This window comes from Mercenaria mercenaria, chromosome 13 (assembly GCF_021730395.1).
Source record: "Mercenaria mercenaria strain notata chromosome 13, MADL_Memer_1, whole genome shotgun sequence".
NCBI classification, from domain to species: Eukaryota; Metazoa; Mollusca; class Bivalvia; order Venerida; family Veneridae; genus Mercenaria; species Mercenaria mercenaria.
The window spans coordinates 51,931,845-51,944,281 of record NC_069373.1 but is presented as its reverse complement, the minus strand read 5'-3'; the positions used below and the strand labels follow the sequence as shown (position 1 = coordinate 51,944,281).

Below are 12,437 nucleotides of genomic sequence, written 5' to 3'. Positions count from 1 at the left end.
TAGATGTTTTGTGGATGTCTAAAAATAACAAGATTGTAATGTCATTTTGAAATATATAGAATATTATAATATTCAGTGTAGAGAGAGAAGGTAAAGCAAAGTTATCTCAAGAGTTGTCATTTATTAGACTTGAAAACTTTGACAGAATTTTCTGATAAACTAGCATTTTGTGTTTCACTAAGACAATTAAACATACGGAATAACAATGGCTTCAGAAGGAATAGCTGGGTTTTCCCCAGGTTCTGGGGTACAGCCAAGTAGTGTTGTTGAAATTTCATTATCCTGCAGGTATACCAGTAGAATTGTTTAATTTATTTATGATTCTTGCCAAAGCGTTACTTGTGAGGAAAGCAATGCTGTATCCTGTGATGTGATTTAATTCATATGTTTGCATTTTATTAACAGATTTGATAAGGGATGGTATTCATAAAATTTATTATACAGTTTCAGAATTTAGTGTGCTAAAATCAAGTATATTTTAGACTGGACAGTAAAGAAGCTTAAAACTTCAATAGTTGTTTTGCATGTTGACATTGGAAGTAAAATGTAGGGGTGTCACCATCTGTTGTACATATTAATGGCCCACATTTTGGTACATCAAAGAAAGTTAGAAACTGTTGGTTTTATATATGTTTTAAGTGTCTAACTTTTTTTGGTTTACATTTCTGATAGATAATTTTTTGTTGAAACTTTAGTTGATAGTTTATTACTGTAACAAGATACTAGCCTTTGCTACAAGTAGTGTTATAAATTTAGAGGTCACAAGTATTTAATTTATGTGTATACACAAAATGTGAATGTAAACATCTTAAGACTGGTAAGACTATCTCGACAGTTTTAAAATCTTGTCATGCATGATTAAACATATTTAACAGACAGAAATATTTTTAATTTGCTTGCTGGGTGATATATTAGCATAATTTGCTATTCACTGTAAGATAAGTTTCAAGTTTATAATATTGTGTTTGAAACCTGTATTTACATTTTATAATATATGTTACAGTAAGCTTTCATCAATTAAATGAATAAATCAGTCAGGTGAATCTGGTCGTGGTCAAATAACATTTTTGAGAATACAACTTTTTAGATTAGCTGTTATAAGCAGTCTTGCCACATCTGCTGTGTTTCTTCAACAATTTTATTGTTATCAGTCACAGTTTTAGCCCAATTTTGACGAAAGATTCACGTTTAGTTAAATACTGAGTCATTTAGGGTCAAAACTAGTACACTTGGTCAAATCATAGAAGAACCTTGTGAACACTCCAGAGACCAAATTTTCTAACCAAAATACATGGAACTTGGTCTCAATGTTTGTCTTACTATCAAGCTATCTATCTTTTGATTAATGTCAACACCTCTTTTAATCTTTAATTAACCCTTAGCCTGTTGGGGGCAAGTGATTCTGCCTTTGCGACCAGTGCAGACCAAGATCAGCCTGCACATCCGTGCAGTCTGATCATGTTCAGGCTGATCATGGTCAGCACTGTTTGCTATTCAGTCAGTATCTTTTTGGTAAGCACCCCTTTTAAAATTTAACAGTTTATGGTACTCTCCAAATTAAAAGATGGACAAGTTCATTATAGAAATTTAGCAGGATAAGAGTTAATCAAAGTCAAGTTTTAAACTGGGTCATATGGGTTTACAAAAACAAGGTCACTTGGATGAATTAAAGAAAAACCTTACGAACTCTAAGGAGGCCACTTCTTCTATCTGATGGAAAACCTGGTCAAAATGTATGTCTTTATGACATCTGGGTCAGAATCTAAACTTCTAAGCTAGGTCACCTTGTAATGAAAAATTTGGTCATTAGGTTAATTATGCCCCCCTTCAAAGAAGGAGGGGTATATTGTTTTGCAGATGTCGGTCGGTCCGTAGACCAATCCGTTTCTGGATAACTCAAGAACGCTTGGGCCTAGGATCATGAAAGTTGATAGGGAGGTTGGTCATGACCAGCAGATGACCCCTATTGATTTTGAGATCAGTAGGTCAAAGGTCAAGGTCACAGTGACCCGGAATAGTTAAATGGTTTCCGAATGATAACTCAAGAACGCTTGGGCCTGGGATCATGAAAGTTGATAGGGAGGTTGATCATGACCAGCAGATGACCTCTATTGATTTTGAAGTCAGTAGGTCAAAGTTCAAGGTCACAGTGACCCAGAACAGTTAAACTTTCCGGATGATGATCAAGAACGCTTGGGCCTAAGAGCATAAAATTTGATAGGGAGGTTGGTCTTGACCAGCAGATGACCCCTATTTATTTTGAGATCAGTAGGTCAAAGGTCATGGTCACAGTGACCCGGAATAGTTAAACCATTTCTGGACGATAACTCAAGAACGTTTGGGCCTAGGATCATGAAAGTTGATAGGGAGGTTGATCATGACCAGCAGATGACCTCTATTGATTTTGAGGTCAGTAGGTCAAAGGTCAAGGTCACAGTGATCCAGAACAGTTATTTGGTTTTCGGATGATAACTCGAAGAACTCTTGGGCCTAGGATCTTGAAAGTTGATAGGGAGGTTGATTATGACCAGCAGATGACCCTTGGTAAAAAGTCAAGGTCACAGTGACCCGGAATAGTTATTTCCGGATGATAACTTTAGAACGATTGGGCCTAGGATCATGAAATTTCATAGGGAGGTTGATCATGACCAGCAGATGACCCTTATTGATTTTGAGGTCAGTAGGTCAAAGGTCAAGGTCACATTGTCCCAGAACAGTAGAACCTGTTTTGCCAAATAACTAGAGAATGCTTTGGACTAAGATCACATTTGATACGGAGGTCATTTATGACTGGTAAATGACCCATTATTATTGATTTTAGGTCAGTACATGTACATCAAATGTCCAAACAATTTCTGTTTTTTCTGCAGTTACTGAATGCATAAAGGGGGGCATTTCGTTTTCTACGAGCTGTTGTTAATATAAAAACTTCGTCAATGTGCAAGAGGCCACAAATCAAGGTAATGTGAGTGATACAGGATCTTTTAAACAAGACCAGGGTAGTGATACAGGGCCTTCATGGCCCTCTTAATTTTAGTTGTGTGTTTTTTAGATAAATTCATTTTAAGCATATTTTAATAAAATGCAACAATCATTGGACTTTATCAGTATGACAATGAATAACAATGATATTTTGTTTTATTTATAGAAATCTGATTGATGCTGATGTTTTCTCCAAGTCAGATCCAAGTGAGTAATCAAGGTCATTTCATACAACTTTCTGTAGTGTTATTTAAGCCAAAATACAACAGATGTAAGAAGAATCAGAAAAAATTATGTTCTGCATATGTCAGTAATTTGTATAAGGTTGAATGATTTAAGAAAGAGTTACTGCTATTTAATATGTTAAACAAATAGTTTGTCTATAGAACTTTTTACCATATACAAAAACATTTGTATCAGCACAGGATATCATAAAAACGATTCATAAATGTAGCTAAGGTAAAATTATATCTGGAATTATTACTGAAAGGAAAATAAATATATTTTTCTGTGATATTTCAGTGGTTGTGATGTTCACAATGGACCAGGGGACACGGCAGTGGAGAGAGGTAATGTCTTTTTCATTTTCTTTTAATTTGTAATCATTTCTGGCATTGTGAACTAGTGTTTTAACTGATCAAAGATCAGATGTACAAGTATGCTAGTCAGAAAAATATGGACATGTACAGTATATAGGAAATGAATTTCAGTGATGAAATATACATAAAGTTTTTAAAACAATAAGCTGTTTTTCAGCTTCAACTCAGCCAGAGCTGAAAACTTTGGGTAAGCTTATGGTATATACAGGTACTCCTGGGTCCATCATTTGTTTTTTAAGAGTTTTGTTTCTTTATGAAATGATGCTGCTTGGCTGTGCAGAGGGGCAGCTAAAACTTTAAATTGGAGATCAATTTGAATGAACCTCACATGAATTGTTTGGCAGATCTTCATTAATCTTAGAATTTTTTTTTATTGTGCACCATCTTGTGAACTTCACAAAACTTGTTAGCTAGTATCCTTGTATGAACTTTTCTCAAGTTTACTTAAAGGTTCTGCTGAGTGCTCCATGCACTACACATACAGATCAACTCTGAGTGAGCAATTTATAGCCAGTTTGACTTTCTTGTTCTGATACATAATATTGAAAGAAGAGTAAATTAATGCAGAGTCCATAATTATTGTCTATGATTTTTAGATTTTATTTATGTTTTTGTTAATTTTAAAGTATATTTTATCATAGTTAAAGCTGCTCGCCCTCAGTTTGGTCGAAAATATTCAATTTCACAAAAGCAACATTTTTATAACAAGAATGTAAAATGAAAAGGCATAATCAACAAAATAAGCGAAAATCTACGTAATGTTCTGAGAAAATGGCTTATGAAAACAGGTTTACAGATTCACTGCTCTGTATGGCTATATTGGAAAAATAATAAACCGTTTGCAACGCTTTACTTTTTCCTACATAACCATATAGTGCTGTGAATCCGTAAACCTTTCTGCGGGCGAGCAGCTTTAAGCATTCTGTATGTTTCAGTTTGGTCGGACAGAGGTTATCTGGAATAACTTGAATCCAGACTTTGTGAAGAAGTTTGTAATGCACTACTACTTCGAACAGAGTCAGAAGCTGAAACTGGAAGTGTGAGTATCATAAACAATTAACCATTTGTATCAAACAGTTTAATGTATTACTAGTGGTCCATGAATGTGTGTACGACTAGCCAGTGCCAGTGCAAACTGTATAAGTAAATTGTAAATTAAATTAGTTGAGGAATATGTCATTGACTTCACCAGTATTTAGATTCAGACAATAGGATTGCATTGATAATACATTTATGGCACATTTGTTGACTAAAAAGCGTAGAAGACATTTTTAAGAAAATTGATAATTGCAATAATTTGATAGTTATGTAGTGCTTTGTTTGTTCCAAGAAAATAATGACACTAGCCCATTTTCCTGATGTGTTAAACAGCTGTATCAAATGAAGGTAAATACCATCTGTTTTTGAAATAGACACAGTGCCTTGGTAAAGGTTGTCAGAAGCTGTTTTGATTTATATTTACATGTAGTTTAAATGAAAACAATAATAATATTATGATAAGCAGCTGTTGGCTTTTTTTCCAGATATGATATTGATTCTCCATCAGCTGACCTTAGCAAACATGTAAGTGCTCACATTTTAGATAGCCCGCCCGCTTAGCTCAGTAGGTAAGAGCGTTGGTCTACGGATTGAGGGGTCGCGAGTTTGATCCTCGGGTGGGGCGTATGTTCTCCGTGACTATTTGATAAACGACATTGTGTCTGAAATCATTAGTCCTCCACCTCTAATTCATGTGGGGAAGTTGGCAGTTACATTTGTACTTGCGGAGAACAGGTTTGTACTGGTACAGAATCCAGGAACACTGGTTAGGTTAACTGCCCGCCGTTATATAACTGAAATACTGTTGAAAAACGGCGTTAAACCCAAAACAAACATTTTAGATAATATACTATAATGTTAGTAATTCTGTTATCAAACAATTGATATTTGTTCTAGAATGGGCAGCTAACAGCAAATATAACTGCCTGATGATAGGTAACAAGGCCAATATTAAATTACTTTATTAGTGATATTTTTATGATTCAAAACCATATTGACTCAGTTTTGTAACCATTCAAAATGGTTGTGTTTCATACTGGCCCATATTTTCTCACAGGTGCAGATTTTTTCATACTGGTCTTTATTTTCATATATAGGCCATGATTTCCTCATACTGGTCCCATTTGTCCCATGTGGGCCCTGATTTTCTCATGTAAGCCCTGATTTTCTCATACTAGTCGTGATTTGCTCAGTTGAGTCTGGTTTTGGCTCAGTCTGTTCAATATGATATGTACAATTAATCTCATATTTTGACCAATGTTGCTTGATTGAATGATAAATACTTTTGTGAATGGTACTATTTTGAAGGCCTACATTGTCATGATGCGTTAGTCACTTTGGTTAGTAAGACCTGATGGATTGAAGCTTTTGTCGCTTACTGGTATTTATATTTGAAGGCCTATCTATTTTGATACATAGTTAATTATAATTTTAGGATTTCCTTGGTAGGATGGAGTGTACACTTGGTGAAATAGTTGCCGCAGGGACCAGATTTACACGTAGATTAACGTAAGTGGGTTACATGTTTTACAGACTTAAAGGGACATGCCTCCAGAAGTACTTCACTAATATAAAAAATTTGCAAACAGCAACATCTATAAAGTGATAAAGCAGTAAATATTGGTTTTATAATATTTTTTGTAGACTAATAGTGTTTTTATGCCCCCGAAGGTGGGCATATTAAAATCGCTTTGTCCGTCCATGCGTCCGGTAAATTCTTGTCTGGGCTGTAATGGTTCCATCCATAAAGGAATTTTGAAATTACTTGGCATAAATGTTCACCATAATGAGACAACATGCCATGCGCAAGACCCAGACCCCTAGCTCCAAAGTCAAGGGCACACTTAGAAGTCAAAGGTAAACATTGTCTGTTTCGTGTCAGGTCCATAACTCTGCCAACCATGAAGTGATTTTGAAATAACTTTGCATAAATGTTTACCATAATGAGACAAAGTGTTTTGCACAAGACCCAGACCCCTAGCTCTAATGTCAAGGTCACACTAAGAAGTCAAAAGTTAACAGGGTCTGTTTCATGTCCAGTCCATAACTCTGCCATTGATGAAGGGATTTTAAAATTACTTGGCATAAATGTTCCTCATAATAAGATGACATGTCATGCGCAAGATCCAGACCACTAGCTCTAAGTCAAGGTCACACTTAGAGGTTAAAGGTTAACATTGTCTGTTTCTTGTCCAGTCCATAACTCTGCCATTGATGAAGGGATTTTGAAATTGATTAAATTGATTTTCCAGGCTGTAATACTTCCATCCATAAAGGGATTTTGAAATAACTTGGCATAAATGTTCCCTATAATGAGATGAGGTGTCGTGCACAAGACCCAGACCTCTAGCTCCAAGGTCAAGGTCACACTTAGAAGTCAAAGGTGTTCTCTGCCATTTATCAAGGGATTTAAAAGTAATTTGACACGAATGTTAACCATATTGAGAAGGTGTGTCATGCTTATGACCCAGGCCTCCTTTTTTTTGCGCATACAACTGTAGCATTTTTGGGCACGCTTTGGGGGCATTTTTCACCAATAATGACAGCTCTTGTTTCTATAGAAATGCTACCTTGAATTATGTGAAACACATTGTTTTTACTTCTTATGTCCTATTTCCAGCTAATTAATATTGTCTATCTTTCTAAAAATTGACAGTCTAAAATCATTGCCCCTTTGAATTTGAAATAAAACAAAAAAAACGTGGCATTTTATTCTGAGTATATGATGTTAACATGTTGCCGTAGATCAATAATATTTTGCTTCAGAAATTAAAAGTTACATGGCTTTTTTTTTATTTTCAGAGGACCAAACATTAACAAAGGGTCTATTATAAGTAAGTATTACCTTTCCTTGCAAGATTGATAAATTGATTACATCAAACTATGAGGTTGATGTTAGGTACAGGGTAAATAGTTGGTTAGGAATACATTTGGAATAGAAAATTTGGTCACCATTTCGACAGTGCCTTCTCAGAGTTTAAATAAAACCTGGTTAATATCAATGATTTTAACTGTTATCCTGCTGCGGCAACTGATTTTTCCTTTGGTGCAGGCTGATCATGGTCTGCGCTGTTCGCTATTCAGTCTGTAAATTTGAATTGATCACCCCTTCGAATAATAAATGGTACTGCCCAGATTCAATGATGGACCAGTCCATTTTAGAAATTCATAGCAGGGTAAAGTTTAATTATAAAGATTGAATTGATACTGTTTTGGTAATTTAGGGGTTCTAAAAATGTTTGTACTTTATATGTACTTGATTTGTTAAAGTTAAAACCTTTTTTTATGGTTTTTATATTCTCTTGGTTTTATATTATGATATCATGTTACAGAAGTATAATCAAATGGTACAAAATACTTTCCAGCCATTGACCACAAATTTCATACTAATGGCTATCATATTTCACATTTCATAAATTTGAGTTTTAGTCATTTGTTGTATTCAATACTTTTTTCTGTTAAAACAGAAAAAAAATTACATGAATACTTCAAAGGTAATAACCCGTAATATCTAATCCTTTTAAATTTTTGTGGTTTTTTTTGGGGTCAAAATGTCAAAATTGAATTTAAATTAGATTCCATCTATATTCATGTAGCTTGTTCTGTTTACGTTGGTTTCAGTTATGAAACTCAGTTAACCCTTATCATACTGGACACAACTGATTCTGCCTTTGCGACCAGTGTAGATCATGATCAGCCTGCACATCCATGCAGTCTGATCAAGATCTCCACTGTTCACCATTCAGTCTGTATCTTTTTGGTAAGCACCTCTTTTGACAGTTAATAGTACTGTCCAAATTGAAAGATTGACAAGTTCATTATAGAAATTTAGGAGAGTTAAGGTTAAAGCAACTTATTCAGTAAAATGGACACATCCCTAGTTTGCTATTTATTGTATGTAAAACCCAAAAAAGTCAAATGGGTTCCTAACAAAGTGAAATCGAGACCACTTTTCTGCAGTACAACATGCATGTTACATCCAATTTTAAGTGTATTTTGACCTATCTCTGCCTGGTAAAGAGTTTCTTAGTGGACTTATATTAATAGATTTTTTTTTAGTTTAATTTTTCTTTGTTTTTTTATTTTTATTACTTTTTTTATTTGTCTAAAATTCATATAAAAAACTGTAGATTTTTATATATGCAAATTTTAATACAAGTGTCTAGTTATAACATATTTTATATATAGTACAGTATTGTTTATACATTATTGACAGGTATCAGTTCATTATGTTATACTGCAGTAGAGAAAATTAGGTGCCTTCCAGTAGAGGACTTTGTATTGCATGGCAATACTTCATTCACTTGTTCTTTCTGTTTCGAAACTTTTTAATGTTAAAAGTGATTCATAAAATGTGATTTTTTTAATGTAGTATTTGACTAATTATTATCCCCCGATGAAAGTCGGAGGGATATAGTTTTGGCGTTGTCCGTCCGTCCATCCGGAGCCATATCTAGGAAATGGTTGGGAATATTTATTTAAAACTTCATATACATGTTCACCACTATGAGTTCTTGCGGCCTGTCAACTTTCAGTCAGATTGCCCAAGTAACACCAGAGTTATGGCCCTTAGAAGTTTCTAGTGTTAACTATATAGGGTACTATAAATATGGCAATTTCTGCAACATAACTTTTGATATATTTGACCTAGAACTATGAAACTTAAACAGAATTTAGATCACCATAATGTGGTTGTGTACACACAATTTCGTTCGGATTTATTTGTAAATTAAGAGTTATTGCCCTTTAATTGTATAAAAATCCACATATTTGTACATAACAAACTTACCATTTGGTAGAATTTCATTAAATTTCTTTCATTCTTTTCCATGAACATATATTGTAAACATGTGAAGTTGTGTACCCACACTGGTCACCCCCTTACCTTGATCGCACCCCTCCCCCTCCTAATCCCCCGACGCCCCCCCACCCCCCAAAAACAAAATCTTAAAAATTCATTCCTTATTTTAGATTGTTTTTAAACAAACTTCATATACATGTTCACCACTGTGAGGTTAAGGGGCCCATCAAGTTTCAGACAGATTGCCCAAGTAACACCAGAGTTACGGCCCTTAGAAGTTTCTAGCGTTATCTATATAGGGTACTGTAGATATGGCAATTTCTGCATCATAACTTTTGATATATTTGGCCTTTAACTATGAAACTTTAACAGAATTTAGAGCACTATAATGTGGTTGTGCACACACAATTTCGTTGGGATTTCTTATGTAACTTCAGAGTTATTGCTCTTTAATTGTCTAAAAATCCACATATTTGTACATAACAAACTTACCATTTGGCAGAATTTCATTAAATTTCTTTCATTCTTTTCTGTGAACATTTATTATAAACATGTGAAGTTGCGCACCCACACCTGGTCACCCACTTGCCTTGGTCACACCCCCCCCCCCCCCCCCCCCCCCCCCCCCCCCCCCCCCCCCCCTCACAAAAAAATAATTTTTTTTCATTTTTTATTTTAGATTTTTTTCAAACCTTCCTGATTATTTATCAACATACAAGTTGTACCATTCCCCCACCTCACTCCTCCAACCAGTCATGCCCACCACTGATCATGCATCCTCTGTCCCCCACCCACTAAACTTCACATTTTTACCCTTTTTATTTTTTCATTTTTAATTTTCCATCAATATTTATAATCATCATGTGAAATTTTGTTTCCTTCAACATCTTAAGTTGTGACTGCACAAACCTTGCCCTCACTCAGTCATGTTCAAGATATCTTACCTGTGTTCTCTTAAGGACATCTGTTCTTTTAAGTACTTGTTAAACAGCAACACCTTGTGCCAAACCACTCAAAGACAATATTTCGTTCCAGTTAAACTTCAAGCTCATATATTTCAATTAACTGCATTTAGTTTTAAAAGCTAAGCTTATTACAGTAAGCATATCCCATTCAAAATAAATTCTGTAGTCAGGATCAAAGTATCATACATTTATTATGTACTCTTTAATTAAACATTTGTTTTCTATTAAATTGATTTTTGACTAATGAAATTATTTGCTTCTTATTAACATCCTTAACTTTTTGCCGGATATATTTTTTTGCCATTCCTCACCACAAACCCTTTCGGCGGGGGATACCAATTTATCGAATTTGCTTGTTAATACTGTGTTTTTTCTTTACAGTAAGTGCAGAGGAGCTGAGTAGCTGTAAGGTGAGTTTTTGACATTTCATCAGACATAAAATACCCCCTGCCTCAGGTGTTACACCCTTTCTGAACAGATTACTATAGTCTTAGAGTACACGTCACAAGTGACATTTGACTTTAGTTGATTATATTAGAGAACCTGATCATAATTCTTGACCAAGATTTGAACCTTTTTGAAGGGAGTCAGTGGCACAATGCTAAACAGGTTGTGATTTCAACACCTACAGTCTGAGTTCAATCTCAAGTCATGGCCGGTATCCAGACTAGTGCTCAGTGTTGGTTTATTTTCTTAAATTGCTACTTTTTGAGCAGTATGGGCCTAGTCTGGATGAGGGGGAGATATGATTTACACCTGCTGTGGGCTTTGCTTTACCATTGCAATCTCCTGATTGAAAGTCCTCTGCTCTACATGTTCAGTTAACTTACAGATGTTGTCTAAATATACCCTAATAATCAAATACTTTTATAATTGATAGGAACAAGTTATAATGCAGTTCCGTGCACACAAGCTGGACAAGAAAGATTTCTTTGGAAAGTCAGATCCTTTCCTTACGTTCTACAGGGCCAATGAGGATGGAAGGTAGCAACAGTCTTTTATAACAGTTTTTAGCTCGACTTTTCAAAGAAAATGTAGAGCTATTGCTCTCGCCCCAGCGTTGACATCGGCGTTGCCGTTGGTTAAAGTTTTTGATAAAGTCAAATATCTCTGTTACTATCAGAGCTATTGACTTGAAACTTAAACTAGTTATTTACTATCAAAGTCTGCACCAGAAGAAACAATCCCCATAACTCTGGTTTGAATTTTGACAGAGTTATGCCCCTTTTTAACTTAGAATTTTTGGTAAAAGTTTTTAATGGCAAAGCTCTTATTCTTGTTTCATTTTATATAGTCATGCATTGTACATAAAAACAGAAAAATTCTAAAAAGTTTTTAAAGTAAAATGCAATAAAGTTATTAGAGTTACTAGCGGAATGTGCAGATTTGAATATCTAGCTTCAGGGCAACTGTTAAGATGGTGAAGGGGCTTCTCATTCATTTATAAATGTACATGTAGTTTGTTTTGACATTATTAGTCCCCTACTGGTTGAAAACCAGTTTCGGGGACTATAGGAATGCACTTCTCCGTCATTCCGTCCGTCCGTCTGTCCGTCCATCCGTCCGTCCGCAATTTCGTGTCCGGTCCATAACTCTGTCATCCATGAAGGGATTTTAATATTACTTGGCACAAATGTTCCCCATGATGAGACGACGTGTCATGCGCAAAACCCGGGCCCCTAGCTCAAAGGTCAAGGTCACAATTGGAGGTCAAAGGTCAAGAGGCTTTTTTCCTGTCCGGTCCACAACTCTCCCATCCTTGAAGGGATTTTAGTATTACTTGGCACAAATGTTCCCCATGATGAGATGATGTGTCATGCGCAAATCCCGGACCACTTGCTCAAAGGTCAAGGTCACAATTGGAGGTCAAAGGTCAACAGGGCTTTTTAGCTCATCTGATTTTTTGAAAAAAAAAGATGAGTTATTGTCATCACTTGAGCGGTTGTTGGCGTCGGCGTTGCCTGGTTAAGTTTTATGTTTAGGTCAGCTTTTCTCCTAAACTATCAAAGCTATTGCTTTGAAACTTGCAACACTTGTTCACCATCATAAGCT

At 35.3% G+C, this 12,437-nt stretch overlaps 1 protein-coding gene across 3 annotated transcripts in view; it reads left to right on the top strand.

The window, feature by feature from the left end:
• Positions 1 to 12,437, top strand: part of LOC123528771 (copine-8-like) — a 36,705-nt gene that overhangs the window by 560 nt on the left and 23,708 nt on the right. The window contains exons 1-9 of one of the 3 annotated variants that reach the window (XM_045308755.2): positions 9 to 90; positions 3,149 to 3,189; positions 3,505 to 3,551; positions 4,517 to 4,620; positions 5,105 to 5,144; positions 6,055 to 6,128; positions 7,422 to 7,453; positions 10,767 to 10,795; positions 11,266 to 11,369. In XM_045308755.2, coding sequence (XP_045164690.1) covers position 3,189; positions 3,505 to 3,551; positions 4,517 to 4,620; positions 5,105 to 5,144; positions 6,055 to 6,128; positions 7,422 to 7,453; positions 10,767 to 10,795; positions 11,266 to 11,369 — 431 coding nt within the window. In that variant the 5' untranslated portion in view covers positions 9 to 90; positions 3,149 to 3,188. The other 2 variants (XM_045308753.2, XM_045308754.2) reach the window with 2 other exon arrangements.